This window comes from Ylistrum balloti, unplaced genomic scaffold, assembly GCF_031769215.1.
Source record: "Ylistrum balloti isolate Yb309-2 unplaced genomic scaffold, AGI_CSIRO_Ybal_v1 Utg370206, whole genome shotgun sequence".
NCBI lineage: Eukaryota > Metazoa > Mollusca > Bivalvia > Pectinida > Pectinidae > Ylistrum > Ylistrum balloti.
The window spans coordinates 789928-812851 of NW_026782178.1; the positions used below are offsets into that span (position 1 = coordinate 789928).

General features: G+C 35.4%; 1 protein-coding gene across 1 annotated transcript; it reads left to right on the plus strand.

Moving 5' to 3' along the window:
- Positions 1 to 4943: 4943 nt before the first annotated feature.
- Positions 4944 to 6926, plus strand: LOC132551553 (uncharacterized). Its single transcript, XM_060215705.1, has one exon. The coding sequence runs from the start codon at positions 4944 to 4946 to the stop codon at positions 6924 to 6926; it is 1983 nt and encodes a 660-aa protein (XP_060071688.1).
- Positions 6927 to 22924: the final 15998 nt, after the last annotated feature.

Consider the following 22924-nt stretch of genomic DNA (forward strand, 5'->3'; position numbering starts at 1 on the left):
CTATTTGTTATAGCGGTCACACTCTACAGCGGGATGATCTATTTGTGATAGAGATAACACACTACAACGGGATTATCTATTTGTTATAGAGATCACACTCTTCAGCGGGATGATCTATTTGTTATAGAGATCACACTCTTCAGCGGGATGATCTATTTGTTATAGCGGTCACACTCTTCAGCGGGATGATCTATTTGTTATAGCGGTCACACTCTTCAGCGGGATGATCTATTTGTTATAGAGATCACACTCTTCAGCGGGATGATCTATTTGTTATAGCGGTCACACTCTTCAGCGGGATGATCTATTTGTTATAGCGGTCACACTCTTCAGCGGGATGATCTATTTGTTATAGCGGTCACACTCTTCAGCGGGATGATCTATTTGTTATAGCGGTCACACTCTTCAGCGGGATGATCTATTTGTTATAGCGGTCACACTCTTCAGCGGGATGATCTATTTGTTATAGAGATCACACTCTTCAGCGGGATGATCTATTTGTTATAGCGGTCACACTCTTCAGCGGGATGATCTATTTGTTAAAGCGGTCACACTCTTCAGCGGGATGATCTAAATGTTATAGAGTTCACACTCTTCAGCGGGATGATCTATTTGTTATAGCGGTCACACTCTTCAGCGGGATGATCTATTTGTTATAGCGGTCACACTCTTCAGCGGGATGATCTATTTGTTATAGCGGTCACACTCTTCAGCGGGATACAACGGAAGGATCTATTTGTTATAGCGGTCACACTCTTCAGCGGGATGATCTATTTGTTATAGCGGTCACACTCTTCAGCGGGATGATCTATTTGTTATAGCGGTCACACTCTTCAGCGGGATGATCTATTTGTTATAGCGGTCACACTCTTCAGCGGGATGATCTATTTGTTATAGCGGTCACACTCTTCAGCGGGATGATCTATTTGTTATAGCGGTCACACTCTACAACGGGAAGGATCTATTTGTTATAGAGATCACACTCTTCAGCGGGATGATCTATTTGTTATAGCGGTCACACTCTTCAGCGGGATGATCTATTTGTTATAGCGGTCACACTCTTCAGCGGGATGATCTATTTGTTATAGCGGTCACACTCTTCAGCGGGATGATCTATTTGTTATAGCGGTCACACTCTACAACGGGAGGGATCTATTTGTTATAGAGGTCACACTCTACAACGGAAGGGATATATTTGTTATAGAGGTCACACTCTTCAGCGGGATGATCTATTTGTTATAGCGGTCACACTCTTCAGCGGGATGATCTATTTGTTATAGAGATCACACTCTTCAGCGGGATGATCTATTTGTTATAGCGGTCACACTCTTCAGCGGGATGATCTATTTGTTATAGCGGTCACACTCTTCAGCGGGATGATCTATTTGTTATAGCGGTCACACTCTACAGCGGGAGGGATCTATTTGTTATAGAGGTCACACTCTACAACGGGAGGGATATATTTGTTATAGAGGTCACACTCTTCAGCGGGATGATCTATTTGTTATAGCGGTCACACTCTACAACGGGAGGGATCTATTTGTTTTAGAGATCACACTCTTCAGCGTGATGATCTATTTGTTATAGAGGTCACACTCTTCAGCGGGATGATCTATTTGTTATAGCGGTCACACTCTTCAGCGGGATGATCTATTTGTTATGGCGGTCACACTCTTCAGCGGGATGATCTATTTGTTATAGCGGTCACACTCTTCAGCGGGATGATCTATTTGTTATAGCGGTCACACTCTTCAGCGGGATGATCTATTTGTTATAGCGGTCACACTCTTCAGCGGGATGATCTATTTGTTATGGCGGTCACACTCTTCAGCGGGATGATCTATTTGTTATAGCGGTCACACTCTTCAGCGGGATGATCTATTTGTTATAGCGGTCACACTCTTCAGCGGGATGATCTATTTGTTATAGCGGTCACACTCTACAACGGGAGGGATCTATTTGTTATAGCGGTCACACTCTACAACGGGAGGGATATATTTGTTATAGAAGTCACACTCTACAACGGGAGGGATCTATTTGTTATAGAGGTCACACTCTATGACGGGAGGGATCTATTTGTCATAGAGGTCACACTCTACAACGGGAGGGATCTATTTGTTATAGAGGTCACACTCTACAATGGGAGGGATCTATTTGTTATAGAGGTCACACTCTATGACGGGAGGGATCTATTTGTCATAGAGGTCACACTCTACAACGGGAGGGATCTATTTGTTATAGAGGTCACACTCTATCATGGGAAGGATCTATTTGTTATAGCGGTCACACTCTACAACGGGAGGGATATATTTGTTATAGAGGTCACACTCTACAACGGGAGGGATATATTTGTTATAGAGGTCACATTCTACAACGGGAGGGATCTATTTGTTATAGCGGTCACACCCTACAACGGGAGGGATATATTTGTTATAGCGGTCACACTCTACAACGGGAGGGATATATTTGTTATAGCGGTCACACTCTACAACGGGAGGGATATATTTATTATTCACATTCTATAACGGGAAGGATGTATTTATTATTCACATTCTATAACGGGAGGGATCTATTTGTTATAGAGGTCACACTCTACAATGGGAGGGATATATTTGTTATAGAGGTCACGCTCTACAACGAGAGGGATATATTTGTTATTCACATTCTACAACGGGAGGGATATATCTATTATTCACATTCTATAACGGGAGGGATCTATTTGTTATAGAGGTCACACTCTACAACGAGAGGGATATATTTATTACTCACATTCTATAACGGGAGGGATCTATTTGTTATAGAGGTCACACTCTATGACGGGAAGGATCTATTTGTTATAGCGGTCACACTCTACAACGGGAGGGATCTATTTGTTATAGAGGTCACACTCTACAACGGGAGGGATATATTTGTTATTCACATTCTACAACGGGAGGGATATATCTATTATTCACATTCTATAACGGGAGGGATCTATTTGTTATAGAGGTCACACTCTACAACGAGAGGGATATATTTATTACTCACATTCTATAACGGGAGGGATCTATTTGTTATAGAGGTCACACTCTATGACGGGAAGGATCTATTTGTTATAGCGGTCACACTCTACAACGGGAGGGATCTATTTGTTATAGAGGTCACACTCTACAACGGGAGGGATATATTTGTTATTCACATTCTATAACGGGAGGGATATATCTATTATTCACATTCTATAACGGGAGGGATGTATTTGTTACAGATGTAACACTCAACAAAGGAATGAGGGTATTAGTTATAGAGGTCCCACTATACAACTGAAGTGATCTGCTATACAGATCACACTCTGTAACGGGGCCGATCTATTTGTTATAGCGTTCACACTCTACACCCGGAGGAAGCAATTTCCTAAGATGTCACACTCTATAACGAGAGAAATATATTTGCTACAGAGGTCACACTTAAAGACGAACGTGACTAGTTTGTTATAGAAGTCACACAGTTCATATATACTATAGAGGATAGACTCATACTCTACAACGAAAGGAGAGTATTGATAATAGAGGTCACAATCCACAAGGGGAGGAGAGTACTTTACAATTGTAGGGATGTTTTTCATATAGATATCATACTCTTGAACGGGAGGAGCGAGTGTGTTATAGAGGTCACACTCTACAACGTAGGGAGAGTATTTGTTATTGTGGTCACACTTAATAAATGGAGGTATATGTTTCTTATAGCGGTCACACGCCATAACGGGAAGAGAGTATTGGTTAAAGAGGTCAAACTCTACAACGGGAGGATAGTTCTTGTTATGGTGGTCACACTTTACCACTGGAGGAATCTTTTGTCTTATAGGGGTGACACTCTACAACGGGAGGAGTTTTTTTTATTGAGGTCACACTCTACCATGTCCGCCATCTTGCCATTCTCTTCTATGACTCTTTTATAATGCTAAGGGCCTAAATTCTTTAATCATAACAGTCGACCGAAAAAAATCGAAACTAGGTGATTAAATTCAAATGAATGTAATGTGGCATGCGGGAACTGCTTTACCTTGTACATTTAACACTTGATGTCATATTGCAGCATGTGCATTTATGTCTGCTGCATTAATTTTACAACTGGTGTTTATCACAGGTTTCCGAATTCATTTATGATATGGCAAAATCGGAAGTAATCGTATTAAAAGGTTATTCCCGATACAAGGGAATGCTTACGTTGCTGTGAGAAAATTAAACACAGATGAGTTTTTTTTTTCTTTTTTGAGAGAGCATTGACTACACTTCTAACAATAATTTAGCCATGGGAATGTATGATAGAATCGTGTATATCAAACCACGTCATTTTGTCGCTAAGAATGAAACATTTTATGTAGTCCATTCCGAGCAATTATTTCTACATGAGAGTTTTCGGAAACGTCACGTCTAGAAGTATTTTGGTGGGGATTTGTGTATTGGAGGACACAATAAAATGGGAAATTAGAAAACTCTAAAAAGTCTTATTCCAACTTATAGATGTTTATCTTAACCTACGTTAATCAGACTCTTCTTTAAACCGCATACAGTCAATATAAGTTATATGATTAACCATGTTAAATTTCCCTTTTATTGCTTTGAGATGTGCTTTTTAATTTATTTGCTGTCTGTGTGTGTTTATATAAATGTTATGCTGCCTCTTATATGTGTTGTATAGATAAATGAGATAATGCCAGTCATCATTTTATGAATTGACACATTTATATCTCAGAACTGTATCAAATCAGCTTCCAATTTATTGAAATGTGCATATCTATCTTTCAGTCATCGCATCACGAGCTGCTGATTTACAAGGAGCAAGTAATCATGAATGGGAAATGCAGACCTCTGAGGTTTATGAAAATGACCTTATTTAAGGGACTTTTGATATATGTCTTCTGCACTAATTTCTACTATTTCATTTCATGTGTTCAATGGAACACGATGTCAGCGACACAAAGATGCATAAAATCTGCAGAGCTATCAAACCTCGACAAAAGACCACTTTTCGTATTAGGAATATTTTCAGCAGATTTGCATATTGAATACAGGAACGCTCTTCGGTCGACATGGCTGTCTACTGTAAATCTACTACAAGATACACTTCCTTTCAGAATAAAATATAAATTTCTATTGGACAATCAAACAGAGGATGCAATGTTAGAAAACAGCAAATACAACGATATTCTTTTTCTAAACGTGACTGTGAAGGGACGAGCGGTAAGATTTGGAGAGAAATTATATGTGTGGTATAAATACGTTCATGAAAAATACCCGAGTGTGACACTTATTGCAAAATTAGATGATGATACATTTCTTTGTGTCCCACAGATTTTCAAAAGACTTGATGAACTGAAATCACAGACATTATATTATGGGTGGACACATTTTGCCAGAGAGAAACTAAATGCAAAACAGTTTTATTTAGACGAAATGTTTGTAGTTGTTGGTAAAAAATTAATAGATAGAATTGTTAAACGCAACTATTGTACAGATCAGAAAGGATGCAACGCTAGCATTGACTTGATTGAAACTAACTATGCTGATACGTCTTTAGTATCTTGGTTGTCTATTTACAATGATATTGATTACGTTGCAGATAACAAAATAATTTTTCAGATGGGCCGAGGTCATGAAGCAACGATACTGTTGAACATAAAGCCAGGATTTTGTACAAGGTATATCCTAAACCACAAATCATCCGTGGATGTGATGAAGCAACTCCATAAATATAACACACCTGAAACCTTCTCAAATGTTGGGCCCATTGGTTCTGTAACTGGGTCGTTGTTTTCGGGTGGTATCGTAAGAACACTTTTACCAACGTCTATAACGAATAAGTATAAATATTTGGCAATGTTAGACAAAATGCCAGAGTGCAATAACTGGGCTGTTGTCACGACAATACATTCTCCATCAAAAGCTGTGAAAACCATAGCGTCGCTGTCGAATTGGTGCCTAGTTATAGTAGCTGACAATTTGACACCGTTGGAGGGTACATATCTCCAAGGACTTGGATTTGATAAGGCCCGAAACAGAATCAAATATCTTTCGGTAAAAGAACAAAGCAAGTTATATCCTTTGTTATCAGAGATCATACCAAATAATCATTTTGGAAGAAAAAACATTGGATATATGTATGCTATTCATCACAAAGCTAAACATATATGGGACTTTGATGACGATAATAATGGGATGATTAAACTAAACGATTTCAAAATGAAAACACATTTCCATTACGTCACAGTTTGTAAAGGCGTGGAAAATATTCTCCTAAACCCTTATACATATTTCGGAGTGGAGGAAACTTATACCTGGCCAAGAGGATTTCCCCTACAAGATATTAGAAACGAAACCACTAAACCAAAACTATGCAATTCAAGTGATACATTGAATCTTGGCATCGTGCAATCGTTAGCCAATAATCAGCCAGACATAGATGCTATTTATAGACTGACACGTGACGCTCCTTTTGACTTTAGAGCAACCAGAAAGTCTCATCTCTCATTAGTGTTGCCTAAATATTCCTATGCACCATTCAATGCCCAAGCGACTTTATGGCTACCGCCGGCGTTTCCTTACCTAGCATTACCTATCAGTGTAAATGGGCGTGTCAGTGATATTTGGAGAAGCTACATTGCTCAATTCTTTCTTCACAGAAAAGATATCCGTTTGGCCTTTTCGCCACCGTATGTCACACAAGAAAGAAACGCTCATAATATCTTAAAAGATTTTAATGCAGAGTTGGATTTATACCACAAAAGTAAAGAGTTGGTGGACTTCCTTTCATCGGAAAAATCTGGCAATTTGACAGATATTGTGGATCTGTACAAAAGTTTATATATGAGAGAATATATAGAGCAATTCGATATACAATTCGCTGAGGCATGGAAAATGACACTGGCAAGCATTGGCCAAGTGATATAGATTATCATATTTATTGATAGATATACGAAATGCTGTCAACTGAACAAAAAATGAACATCCTTTCCCCTATAAATAATATTAGACTTTATAGTTAACCAATTAAGAAAAATAGAAATATTAATTTCAATATCTGAAAAATATACACCTTTTAGAACCATCTGCGTGCATATCGATTTAGTTGTCGAATTTTCACTCTGACCCGTACCAATGTACATTATTATTCTCTTTATGTTCATGTGTTATAATTGTGTAGCATCAAGAGAAACAGTCGAATGGCCAACTCATGTACTCTATTCGCTTGTGTGTTGTCCGTATTTGTGGGTTACTCTCGTTACTTTCCTTCACTCACTATATTAGCGAGCGAACCATTACAGGTGGGTTACCGACGGTGATTTTTTGTGTATTGAGATAAACTATTTGTGAACTAACATGAATATTTTTATCATTTGGTAGCGGACAAAAATGTTATCCTTTCAAATGTATAAAGTATTGTATTTACTTTGTAATATTAGTATGTATGAAATGCGATTTCAATTTCTATGTTAAGGTATCCGACGAATGAGTATTAAACAGTGAAATAGAGCCAACGTTAGTTCCGATGTTGGTGGGTTGTTCAGTGGGATGCTACAATTAAGATTAGGTACCCGGTCACCTGAGATAATATTGAATATAAAGGTGAAAGGGAAAGTAGCTTTCTAGTGTCATGAAAAACGAAATCGTGACATTGATGATAGCTAGCCAGTGTCAATATATGTATACGAGTTATTTCCAATAGGAAATTAAGTCTATGTTGGAGAATTCAATTTTTCTATAAAAATCATAGTAAAATTAATTTTTATTTCCAGAAAGAAATGTGAGGATCATATTGATAAGTAAAGCACCTCTAGACGCTTCCATTTTCCACCTAGAAGAACATTTCATACGATCAAACCTGATAAGACGATTTGTGAAATTGAAGTCCTTTTGGCTTCACATATCAGCCATTGGGGTCAGTCAGGATCAATATATTGATACCATCTAAGTTTGAAATATTTCCAATGGAAATTTAACAAATCATACTCAAAAAATAATTTCCTTTATGAATTATAAAGTAAATTTACAATTATTGTAAACCACCTTACGAAGCATCCTCCCACGAAGAGCATTTGATTCTATCATATCTGGGTATTGAGAAAAGTTTTTTGAAATTGGGCATTTGTGATCCCGCCCCTCGGCCCATATAAGGTGGGACCATATAATTCACTTTTTTGTTTCACCTTAGGCCAAGGAAGATTTCTGCAAAAATTTAAGTCGAAAATTTTCAATTGTTAACTGACGCACGACGCTGGTTGAAGATGATTGCAATAGGTTATCATAAGACTTTGTCTCAGGTGACAAAAAATACATATACGATACTTTTCAGTAAATTTTGTTATTCTGTCCTTTTTCATTTAAATTTTGAGCATACACTGTACAGCAGTTTGTTGATAGTGTAGGTCAATATTTGTACAATTATATGCAAACATGAAATAAACAGTAAACATTTTCAACTTGTCTTTTATTTTCATGATGGAATGGCAAATTTAATAGGTGTGTGAAAGTGAACCCACAAAATGTTCTGGCACATCGTGTTTTTTGTTTTTCATACATGAAAACAGCACAGGTGGAAAATGCATGAAAACTGTTTCCATGTAGCGTGTATTGGTGGTACTCTTAAAGAGCTTTATTGATGCTTTCGCCCGAGTGCTTCACTATGTCTATGTCGCTAACACAATCTCAGTATATGTATCAATATCCACATGTTCAAACATGCTTTATACACTTCAGTTACCATCAATCCATGTCACTGTATCTATTGTAAGGAAACATCTGTTCCTTAAATCAATTATTCTGCAGAGCAAGTTTATCATATCTAATAAAAAACTATTTGACATACACATTGTTCATCATGTACATTGAAGTATTTAACAAGCATGCCCACAACGAACTGTAAAACAAATTCCCTTGTTCTATAATGACCTTTTACATACACACATATTTCAAGTCACATTAATACCAAGTAGTAATGTTCTACAGATATATGGAAGATAAATCATCATTCACTCTCAACAAATCGAATAAACTTAATCTGTCCTTTTCGGGACCATATGGACTAAACAAAATTTACCTGTTCTAAATTATATATAAGGCAATGCTAATGGCCACACGTTGGTCATATGGCAGTCACATGACAACAAAATATATGTACATATAGTCATATACATTCATACATAATCAATCACAAGATATTGTAGATTCACATTGATGTTTTTGTTCTTTTACACCATAAGATGCTCATATATTTGAACGCTTCATTAGTTCTATATTTTTTAACACTGATATATGTCACATTCAAGACAAAGGAAATAACTCTGATAGAATCCAAGAAAAGGGACATAACTGTAATGCTCATCTCTGGTTCTATCGTGATTTTCTTAGTAAGCATGGTCTAGTTTGATTTTGTTCCCAGTCACAGGGAGGGTTCTCTTACTCTGCGCCAATTACAATAGTCAAAACATTCTCTTATAAATGTTATCACCCTAATGAGTACAGATAAAACTTTAAACAGCAAAAAGGACAAGTAAAATAAACGTCACAAGATCAGAATATGTATCTGCTGTATACACCCATACACTTACCCTTCAGTGATAAATTACCAGAGTGAAGCGTGGCATGAGCTAGTCGCTCGAGCATGTGTACTGTAGTAAGTATGAAACAACTTCACATCATTGTACATTAGTATTTTTACGTTAAATGGTTCATATAATGTTTATTAAAGAAAGATAGTTGGTAATATTCAGCTGTTAGTGTGAAGTGGCAACTGTGAGGTCACGTGAGTAACTTTCACTTCCGGCATTAACCGGAATCTCTGTGTGATGAGTATGCTATGGTTTTGCCCCTTATTTCCATTAGTATTGTCTCCAAAAATAGCTGGTTGTCAATAACAAATTGTCTTTCTGTATTTGCAATACCATCTATATCTTGAAGACTATATACTGGAAACAAATATTGTGTTTTTATCTCTAAAATGGTATTACCTGTCAGCTGCAAATATTCCTCATAACACAATAAAAATGAATTGAATTTCTATAATTCCCTCCCCCGTTTAGATAAGTTAAATTTCAAGTTGAGAGTTGGAAATGGATGATCAGATCTATAAACTGACTCAATATTTGAGTTATATAAGGAAAAAATAATATAATCTAGCTTGCTTTAATGTCAGGATGAAATTCTATATATATATCTAGTAATGAAAAACTTAATATTTCCTCTTTTGCTTTCTGGTTATTAACATTTTTGTAGCTTCGGTCATGATTTAAATCTGGATCCAATACTAAGTTAAAATGTCCGCAGACGATGTATTTATCATAATGTATTCGGTAAATACGATCAACTTTAAACGGAGATGTGGCTGGAACTTCATTTTTGTCAAAATATGTTGACCAACAGAATATCGTTTTAAGCTTTCATGTGGTAATGAAAGTATAGCAAAAATTAGTCCTTCATTACCATGTATAGCCTACAGTAGTCCTTCATGATCAAGTATAGGATAGAGGAGAGACTAAGGGGAACATATGTATGCAGTTTAAGAGATATCCATTCAGTATATTTTAAGAAATTGCATGTAAAACCCAAGATGGCTACCTTTGGGCCATTGTTTTTCTGATCAGTCCCAAACTCAAACAAGCACAACTAGGGGCCTAATGGAACATATACATACAATTTTGAGAAAGATCTATAAAGGGACAAAAAGGAACATATATATAAAATTTAAGAAAGATCTATAAAGCAGTTCTCAAGAAATAACGATAACAAACTTACAAAGCCAAATCCAAGATGACCGCCTTGATGGCATAATCAGGGATCAAGGGAAAGAGATCCATCAAGAAATAGCGATAACAAAAATTGTTTATGAAAACGGATTATGGATGCAGAGCAATTTGGGTAACCCACCATCTGATGATGGTGGGCTAATAAAAACATTATCCAACTGGAAATTTTCATTGACAACTTTGATGGGCTTCTCACCTATACTAAAATCAATGCCTGCAATACATTGGCAATCTTTATGAAATCAAAGTACAAAAGGAATCATCAATAGTAAGAGATCAAAGCAATGAGCGTACTGTTATATTATATTAACTTTATGTGTGAAAGATATCAAATCTCTCGGTCTTTCCAAACTTGAGATGAAGTTTCGTATACGTTGGAACCCTAAATTGAAGTTTTACTTATACCAGTCAAAAGTCTCGACAGAAGGTTGTTAATCAAATCTCGTAACTGTTTTCCTATTTAAACGTAAGAAAACATCATTTAATGATATTACCATAATTGATCCCTGTGACCTTGAAAGTAGGCCAACGCCATCCATATTATCCACATCCAGGTAATAGACAATTATCTTAGCATTATGTGTGTGAAATATCGAACGTCTAGACCTTTCTAAACTTGAGAAGAGGTTTCTGTTAGTTTGGTACCCTAAATTGCTCTTTTGAACTTTGACCCTTACCGAATGTCACGTCATTATTGAGATGTCGACGTTAGCGCAAGAATCAAGTATGGCATCATGGCGGCCATTTTGTTTTTTCGACAAAGATGAAAATTCGATCATCATCTAAATGGCACATTTCCAAACCTGTTCCATAACAATTAAGCAAAATTTCATCGTATAAACTTGGAGATGATCATTGCAGTTTACATTGAACTATGGGAATTATAAAAAAAAATGACGTAAAACGCCAAAGAAAGACGTCACAGAAAAAATGTAGAAACTAAATTGATCGGATTGAAAATCATTCTTTTTCTTATTTTTTGGTGACCTTGACCCCTTGGCGAGCTTTTTTATTTGAAAGAATCTTTATTAACATGTAGTATAAAAGTTATACATGACCCCCCTCTTCATAAAATATACTTCTACTAAATTTGTAGGACAAATAGGTTTCGATTTATTGCTGTTTTTAGAATTTCTGGTAATTGGGTCATTGTGGCCATTATGGCTTTTTGACCTACTTAAAAATGCGGCAGTAACAAGTTCAGATGTACTTCCATAACATACTACATAGATTGCGTGCCCTTACCGTTTAAAAGATTACGAACCCACAAATTCGGAAGAAGAATGATGACAAGAAGCAACAAAAAGCCCTAATACTATGCATTTGTGTAAAATGATACACATTCCATCAAAATTACACAGATTAACCTTACCAACGTGTTATGTAGGTAGTGTATTCTTCTCGAACACTTTTAAAAGCACCGCTGTCACCAAAAGGGGAGGTAATGTTTGCAGAATTCCAATTTCAAATATGTTGTGTGTAAGTATCTAATGAACAATTCTAAAACTTAACCTTTCACATTTTTAAGAAATACCTACAAGTACAAGAAAAAAAAATTGCAAAAAGATCACAAATGTCCCTGCTCCTTTGTACAAATAAATATCTTTAATGAATTTGCAGTTGTCAAATGTATTCTTTGATATAGGTTACACTTTATATACACCTCACCTCTGTCCCAGTATAATGTCAGAACACATAAAAGAACAGGATGGACTGACATAGGTAACACTTTATATACCCATTATCTCCTTCCTAGTATAATGTCAAAACACATTAAAGAACAAGTGGACTGTTATTTTTATATACTTTATATGTGGAAGTACTGACGGAGACAATCAGGATAAAAAATATTGTCATATAAATGCCGGGAAAATAAATGTTGACATTCTCTGTAAAGGTGATCCCAATATCTCACTAAATTTCATTTCAGAATATTTTATTGTCTTGATGTAGATGACAAATGGAATTGGGCAACAGGCAGAGCCTATGAAAGCCCTCTCCATACAACTTAAACAAGTACACAGACACATCAATCAAAATTTAACATATTAAATAATAATTATAGCATTCCAGGAATAAGAATTTAGAATATAGATTCAGATGAATAATTATATAACAGAAATGTTAGGCAAGCATTACCATCATTTAAATTATTGTGTTAAAGAATAGTAAGATTAGATAGGTAATATAATTATATATAACAAGATGGAGTCAAAGTTTGTCAATTGATCACGGCACAGGCTGCAGGTTCAAACAGTCCATATACCCACAATTTTGAGTCGAGTCCGTAAAAATTGACAGGCGGACCAAACTTAAGATGACAGATTCAAATTTAAAATAGTAAAAAAATGTATATATAAGTATACTAAGAGTAAAACAGGCGACCGGTATCAGTTATGAATCTCTGAACCAAATCAAGAATAGATTTATTTATATCTGCATCAAGTGTATGAGATCCTTTAAGAAATGTATCAGTGGTAAGAGGTATAGAATCACTAAGAGTAGAAAGAGAATTAAGGAGGAGTTGTCTTTGGATATTAAAGAAGGGAAACTGGAAAAAAAGTGAGTAAGATCTTCAACTGGGTGGTCACAAGTACAGGCAGGGTTGTCATTAAGGTGGGAAATTAAATAAGTCAAAATTTAGATTACTTGCAGAGTTTCTTAGTTGACACAAGATTACGTTTGTCTTCCTGTTACCGTAATATTTAAAAGTATCAGTGCATTGTAAAAGAGGATTGATAACAGGCTGTGACAATTTTTTTATTGCATAAATGGATGTCAATGAGGGAAACAGGGACAGGATGGGTCATTTCATTCAGTCATGAGTTTTGGAAAGAAACTAGTACTATTTTGACGAGTTTATGCAAGGGGCACATCAAACAACCTATTATGTCGAAGAGGATAATGAGCAGTATTATTGTTGATAAAAGGCTGGATAGAATCAGTTATTTGAGGAGGACATCTGTTATTTAAAATAATAAAAAAATGAATATTAATTAATGGTATTAATCTAGACTCATTATAAAGGATAGCATGACTGGTGCCCCGTCTCAGGCCAGTAATAATGTGTATTGCCTCTAATTGAACTGATTCTAAGATGTTGCATTCCCTTTCTGTGCAGTTAGACCAAACAATGTCAGCCTATTCTGAAATAGGACGAATAAATGTGATATATATTAATTCAGGTGACTTTCTGTCAATTCTGTACTTTAACTTTCTAAGAATATTTATTCGTTTATAAGCTTCCTCATACATAAAGCTTATGTGGTTGGCCCAATTAGCATGACTGTTAAAAGTTAGACCCATGTGCTTATGACAGGTAACATTTTTAACAACTGAGTTATTAAAATACAGGTTTGGATGCAACATTTAAGAATCTAATCGTCTAGAAAAAAGGAGGGATTCAGTCCTATCGGGATTAAAAATAATACCCCACCTATTAGGCCATCCAGAAATTTTTTGGAGATCATCATTTAATATATCAGCCGCATCTTGCCTGTCACCCTCAATTAGGCCAATTATAAGGATGTGTCATCAGCAAATAATTTCACATTAAACAGTAGATCATCACCAATATCATTAATATATAGCAAGAACAGATAAGGACCAAGAACTGAACCTTGTGGGACCCCAGCCTGTAATGTTTTCCTGTTGCACTTGTACCCATCTAGGACCACTCGCTGTCTCCTGGCAGATAAATAAGATGACAACCACTTAAACATGTTATTACTAATACCGTATTTTTTTCAATTTGTATATTTATCCACCATGCCAAACTCTATCAAACGCTTTGCTAAAATCACAAAATATCATTCTTGCTTCTTTACCTTTATCCAAATGTTTAATAATTTCATCATATATAATTAAAAGTTGATTAACAATAGAATCTTTTGGTAAGAAACCTGATTAGTTTCTAGAGATAATATTGTATCTTGAAAGATAGTTATACAAATATTTGTAAACAATTTTCTAAAGGATTTTACTGAAGACTGGAGTAACAGAGATTGGCCTATAGTTGGAAGGATCACTTTTTCTCCTTTTCCTTTATATACAGGTGTTACATGGGCATTGTTCCAGGAGGTAGGAAGTACATCTGCAGAGATAGATTTATTAAATATTATAGAGAGAGGTTTAACAAGGGATTGAGAAACTCCTTTTATGAATTTGGGAGGGATGGAATCAGGGCCTGAAGGTTTGTTAGTATTTAGAAGCTGAAGTTGGTCAATAATGTCCTGTTCAGTTATGTCGATAGAAGAGGAGTTATTAATTGGTGGGGGATAGTCAGGTGGTAAATCATCAGCATTCTTGTCTGTCACTGAAATAGATGTGAAGTAATCATTGAAAGACTCAGCTTTATCTAGAGGATGTATTTTCGGATCATCATTAATTATCAGGAGAGAGTCAGTATCGCTTTTCTTTTGAAAATTCATAACTGATTTAGCAATGCGCCACCATTTTCCAGGATGAATAGTTTTATCAATAAGAGAAGATTGTAATTTAGATAGATATTTATTTTTAGCCACTCGAATTAAGGTAATTACCTGGTTTCGGATAGTTTTAAATTCATTCCAGGAGGCTTGGGAATTCTGTTGTATAGCTTTAGAATGCTGACGGTTTCTCTGTCTTATTTTCAGTCTAATTTCATTAGTCATCCATATTTTGTCATTAGGTCTAATAGTTACAGTCTTGTTTGGTACAAATTGGTCAAAAGCAGCTAAAATTTTGTTCGATAGAATATAATTAATTTCATTAATATCACCTACTAATTGAAAATTCCAGTCAATAGAACTAAGATATTCATTAGCTCCGTCAAATCAGTATTTTGGAAATATAAATATAAATTTTTTTATAAGCAAGTTTCTTTAAAGACTTGAAGTTTAAGTTAGCAGTAATTGGGGAGTGGACACTACAAGATGGGGGTAGCACAGATGTATTAGTAACAAAGTTAACATTATTAGTAACAAGAATATCAAGTTGAAGATTGAGGAGTAGGTTCAGTAACAGTATTTTGTAGTCCGTATTTTAATAAGAGTCTATAAAAATGAGAGTTTGGACTAAGGTTTAGCATATCTTGATTAATATCTCCAACCAGAATTACTTCTCTTTGTAAATCAAACACATCATTTAAATTATTTTCAAGTTTTTTTCCAGTAATTAACAAGAGTTTTTGGAGGTATGTAGATACAACCAATTAAAATAGGCTTATTATGAGTGGATACCTCAACCCAAAGTAATTCTAATTCATCAGACTCGAGATCAGTTCTTCGCTTGATATTAAGGTTTTTTTTAGAGTAGATAAGAACACCACCACCGCCACAGGTATTTCTATCTTTTCTGAAGAGATTACCATAGTTTTCAAGTGATACATCATTGTCAGGAATAGAATTATTGAGAGAGTTTCACTAACACATAAAATATCATAGTCAGAGAATTCTGCATCAAGAAGATGGATCTTGTTTCTTAATGAACATACATTTATGTGACAATTAGAAATATGTTGAAAGATAGAGCTAGTATCATTATCAGGACCAGGATTAGGGTGAATATTTCCGCATAATATTAATAGAATATATATCAGCAATAAATACTCAATGTTTAATGAACATAATGTCAGAGAATCATAAATAATACCGGAATTTACCAAGTCACTCAATGCTCCACTGATACAGGAAGGCTCAATACACTTAACCTTTGTCAAAAAATAGAAATGCACTAAAATGATGTATTATCAACGTAGAGCATGGAGTGACATGGAGATACCAATTGTAAAGATGGTATTGCGTTTGTAAATACCTAACAGGTGATGGACATGTATATCTGTGTATATTCTGAAAACATGGTTGGGATAATAAACATAGTAAAAACAAGAACAAATGGAAATAGAACAACATAAGATGAAAAAATATCAAGATAAGTAGCATTCCAGGTCTCACTAAATGACGATATAAAAATTGTGGAAGATTCACAGCATTTCCTGGGATGGTCGAGTAGGTTCGATTGACCTCTTTCTTACCCGGAAGTGGGGTGGAGCGCCTACGCTTGCGGCTTCACCTCAACATTGTTGATATACAACCTGTCCATCACAAGGCGAGAACGATACTCCTTACTGCTGACATGACGAGAGAGAGGGTAGAGCACCTTACGACACTACTTCACCTCAGCATTCTCTTTGAGGATTCCCTGTCTTCACCCTAGTGACATCCTACAACAGTGTTTAAATTCCCGTATTGTGTTAAGATTAGTAAAAAGTTCCAATTTCCTTTAAAAAAAACGATTGTATAGGTTCATTCCTTTTGGTCTAAATCTCTAGAAGTATATAACGTATCACCTACTTCATGAAATTGAGATATATAGTGCACAGCCTGTATTAATGCTCAGAGCGGACACACGCATTATTGTCTGATTTGTGATTTTCATTTCAAGGGGGCAATTTCATTAAATAGACAATAGAAATGGTAAATTTTATGAAATTAAGAATCGAGCCACATTTTGCCTAATTGTCTAAATTTTAACAAGCTATTGAATAAATCAGTGAAAATCCAGTTTCTGTTCTTGATTTCTTGAAAAAAAACGTATCTTAAGTGGGACTGTCTATTGGGTCGCAGTATACATAAATGTATTGTCCAATGAAAACGCTCCCACTCTCACAATGCATGCATTGCTATGCACACTGGTGACCCTGCGACCTTATTATGTTTAACCAAGGTTACACATGAATATATAGGCGTTGTCTCTTCAACGAACGTCTGTGTTCTGTGACAACGTCATAATATCCAGGATTCTATATAACGTAAATTAACTGCTTCCATTGAACAGACCTTCGCTTACTTTGTACAATGTGATGCTATCTAGAATAAAGAAGCACTCTTTACAGGTATGTACTAAATTCATATATTCTGAATTGCTAACTACTAACAATATTCTAATGGATGTTGCCCGCGATATAACTGCGTTTTTTAAAAATCTGTTTTATTTAAAAAAAAAAATTTGACATAAATTAAATAGTATACATGCTAACGCCACAAACATTAATTAATTCATCCTCCCATCCACCCCATCATCATCATCATCATCATCATCATCATCATCATCATCAGCATCAGCAGCAGCAGCAGCAATTAAGTGTATTTGAGTTGCAATGCCAGTTTTCACAATAATTTGTGATTGTCTTAGCGAGTGAAGCGTGGCATGAGCTAGTCGCTCGAGCACGTGTACTGTAGTAAGTATGAAACAACTTTACATAATTGTACATTAGTATTTTTTTTTACGTTAAATGGTTCATAAAATGTTTATAAAAGAAAGATAGTTGGTAATATTCAGCTGTTAGTGGGTTATTTTGTAATATTTGGTATTTTTCCTATGTTTTCATTTCAGAATAATTTTATTGTACAGTTCTTTCTACAATAGGAATTGGGCAACAGGCAATGCCTATATAAGCCCTCTCCTGATAGTATTAACAGTATGTACAAATCAAAATATCGTATATAACAAATATGTAATCACAAACATCTTAAGATATTTTAAGAGTACGCATACAAAATAAGGCACGGTGTGTATCACTGATGTATCTGTGAGTTATTACAACAATAAGTTCATTTGTAATTACATCAACATCTGAACAACCACATAAAAAAGTCTGAATCGTCAATGGAATAGCATCATTTAAAGTAGAAATGGCGTTAAAGAAGGTAAGTCTTTGGTTAATGTACAGAGGGCAATGGCGAAAGAAGTGATCACAGTCTTCTATATGGACCCACAATTACAGGCTGGACTATCACAAAGATGGGAATTAAATAAGTCAAAGTTAAGGCTGCTAGCATTATTTCTTAGTTGGCACAAAATAATATCAAATTTTCTTTTACCATGATACCTGAAAGTAGAAATACAATGCTGTTGAACAGACATGTTATGATCATTTAGAAAATGTTTTTTAACTGCATAATGGAAGTCATTTTGGGGAACAGACAAAATGGATTATTCCATTCTGACATAAGTTTAGGAAAAAAGCTATTGGCTATTGATCTTTGTGGCGGGATATAAAAAATCCTGATATGACGAAAGTGATAATTATCAGTATTGTTATTTAAAAATGGTTGAAGATAATCAGAAACATGAGAAGGACAATCAATATTAAATATCTTATAAAACAGAATATTTTGGTGCAGATGTCTTCTTTTAGAAAGCTCAATGAAACCTGACTCTTTATATAATATTTCGTGACTTGTACCTATGTGAAGTGTCAACTGTGAGGTCACGTGTGTAACTTTCATTTCCGGCATTAACCGGAAGCTCTCTGTTCTTGTTCCTCTATGTCTTTTTATTTCTAAGTGTAAGTCCTTTTCAAGCGTATTTTGTTTTTTGTCTCTGTGTGATGAGTATGCTATGGTTTTGCCCCTTATTTCCATTAGTATTGTCTCCAAAAACAGCTGGTTGTCAATAACAAATTGTATTTCTGTATTTGCAATATCATCTATATCTTGAAGACTATATACTGGAAGCCAATATTGTGTTTTTATCTCTAAAATGGTATTACCTGTCAGCTGCAAATATTCATCATAACACAATAAAAATGAATTGAATTTCTATAATTCCCTCCCCATTTAGATCAGTTAAATTTCAATGGATAGTACTAAAGTCTACAGCCAATATATAATTCAGGTAAATGTAAGGTACTACAGTCTACAGCCTCTATATACTACAAGTATATGTTAGGTACTACAGTCTACAGCCACTACGTTCTACAAGTATATGCTAGGTACCACCGTCTACAGCCTCTATATAATACAAGTATACGTTAGGTACCACAGTCTTCAGCATCTACGTTCTACAAGTATATGCTAGGTACCACAGACTACAAACTCTATATACTACAAGTATATGTCAGGTACTACAGTCTACAGCCTCTATATACTACAAGTAGATGTTAGGTACCACAGTTTACAGCCTCTACGGTCTACAAGTATATGTTAGGTACCACAGTCTACAGCCTCTACGGTCTACAAGTATATGTTAGGTACTACAGTCTAGAACTCTATATACTACAAGTATATGTTAGATACCACAGTCTACAGCCACTACGTTCTATAAGTATAGTTAGGTACCACAGTCTACGGCCTCTCTATACTACAAGTATATGCTAGGAACTACAGTTTACAGCCTCTATATACTACAAGTAAATGTGAGATACCACAGTCTACAGCCTCTACGGTATACAAGTATATGCTAAGTAACACAGTCTACAGCCTCTATATAATGCAAGTATATGTTAGTTACCACAGTCTTCCGACTCTATATGTTACAAGTACATGTTAGGTACCACAGTCTAAAGTCACTAAGTTCTACAAGTATATGTTAGGTACTACAGTCTACAGCCTCTATATACTAGAAGTATAGGTTTGGTACCAAAGTCTACTGCTTCTATATACTATAAGTATATGCTAGGTACTACAGTTTACAGCCTCTATATACTACACGTAGATGTAAGGTATTACAATCAACAGTCTTGACGATCTACAAGTATATGTTAGGTACCACAGTCTACAGCCTCTCTATACTACAAGTATATGCTAGGAACTACAGTCTACAGCCTCTATATACTACACGTATATGTAAGGTATTACAATCAACAGTCTTTACGATCTACAAGTATATGTTAGGTACCACAGTCTACAGCCTCTCTATACTACAAGTATATGCTAGGAACTACAGTTTACAGCCTCTATATACTACAAGTAAATGTGAGATACCACAGTCTACAGCCTCTACGGTATACAAGTATATGCTAAGTAACACAGTCTACAGCCTCTATATAATACAAGTATATGTTAGTTACCACAGTCTTCCGACTCTATATGTTACAAGTACATGTTAGGTACCACAGTCTAAAGTCACTAAGTTCTACAAGTATATGTTAGGTATCACAGTCTACAGCCTTTTTATATAACAAGTATATGTTAGGTACTACAGTCTACAGCCTCTACGTTCTACAAGTATATGTTAGGTAACACAGTTTACAACCTCTATATACTTCAAGTATCTGTTAGGTACCACAGTCTTCCGACTATATATGCTACAAGTATATGTTAGGTACCACCGTCTACAGCCTCTACGTTCTACAAGTATATGTTAGGTAACACAGTTTACAACCTCTATATACTACAAGTATATGTTTGGTACCACAGTCTACAGCCGCTATATAATACAAATAAAGGTGTACAATAACAGGACCATGTCGATATAACAGAACTAAGTTGATAATAACGGGACTAGGTGTACAATAACAGAACCAGGTGTACAATAATAGAACCAGGTGTACAATAACAGAACCAAGTGAAGAATAACAAGACCAGGTGTGCAATAACAGAGCTAGGTGTACAATAACAGAACCAAGTGTACAATAACAGAACTAGGTATACAATAACATAATCAGGTGTAAAATAATAGGACCATTTGTACAATAACAGGACCAGGTGTACAATAACAGGACCATGTGTACAATATCAGAACCAAGTCTACAATAACAGAACCAGGTATACAATAACAGAACCAAGTGTACAATAACAGAACTAGATATAATATAACAGAATCAGGTGTAAAATAATTGGACCATTTGTACAATAACAGAACCAAGTGTAAAATAACAGAACCAAGTGTACAATAAGAAGACCATGTCGAGATAACAGAACCAAGTGTATAATAACGGGACCATGTCGAGATAACAGAACCAGGTGTATAATAACAGGACCTGGCCCCACTTGTATAAAACATTCTTGTACGCATCAACTTATCGAGTTGTATCATACCCTCCAACTTAGTTTAGAAAAATATGAGCATACTGCATTTGTCTTTTGTGATTTTTCTAAGGCATTCGACAGGGTTTGGCATATTGGTCTTCTTTATAAATTAGAAAAACATGGAATTGATGGTAAACTTCTTCAATGGCTTTCAAGTTATCTTTCCAATAGAAGTCAATCTGTCTTTATAAATGATTCTCGCTCTACTGTTATGAATACCTCTGCAGGAGTTCCTCAAGGTTCTGTTCTAGGGCCTCTACTTTTTCTAATCTATATAAATGATATCTACACAGAACTTACATCTTTATCACGCTTGTTTGCAGATGACACATCACTCTCCTACTCTTCTTGTAATATAGCAGACATAGAAATAGCAGTTAATAGTGATCTGAGAAAATTAGAAAAATGGTCGAAAGACTGGCTAATGTCTTTTAATCCACACAAAACAGAAATAATGATAATATCTAACACACGACCTGATCACCAACCACAATTTATTTTTAACAATACTTATATAGAACTTACAGATCATCACAAACATTTAGGAGTTATACTGAGTAATGATGGGTCATGGAATAAACACGTAGAAGAAGTTATTAAAAAGGTATCTAAATATATAGCAACTTTACGTAGGTTAAAATTAATTCTAAACAGGCACACTTTAGAAAAAATGTATCTCACATACATAAGGCCATTATTAGAATACGCCTGTGAAGTTTGGGATAATTGTGGAGTTAATATGTCATTAAATATTGAAAAAAATCAATTAGAGGCAGCCCGAATTGTGACTGGTTTACCCATTTATACTAGATCTGACTTTCTACTAAATGAAACGGGCTGGGAAGAACTTAAATTACGACGTCAACATCGCAAGTTATCTCTTTTTTATAATATAATTAATGGGATCGCACCATCTTTCCTCACTGACTTTATCCCTGAACATATTGGTAATCTCACTAGGTATGACTTACGAAATGCAGATCAGTTACGACAACCAACTTATCGTCTTCAATCTATGTGTAACTCTTTTTTTCCTTCTACAACTGAACTCTGGAATAGATTAGATGAATCTTTAAAAACGGCTGGTTCACTAAAATTGTTTAAAACCAAACTACGTCCAAAAAACTCCAACAAGCTTAAATCGTGTTTCCTATCATATGGCCCCCGTCAACTGAATATTCTTCATTGTCGTTTAAGAAATAGGGCAAGCTCACTCAACTATGACCTATTCAGAGCCAATCTCATGAACTCAGCATCTTGCTCCTGTGGACATCCCTCTGAAGATTCCTTTCATTAGTTAATTCATTGTTCGAACTACATTCAAATTCGTAACACCCTGTTCACCGAACTGTCG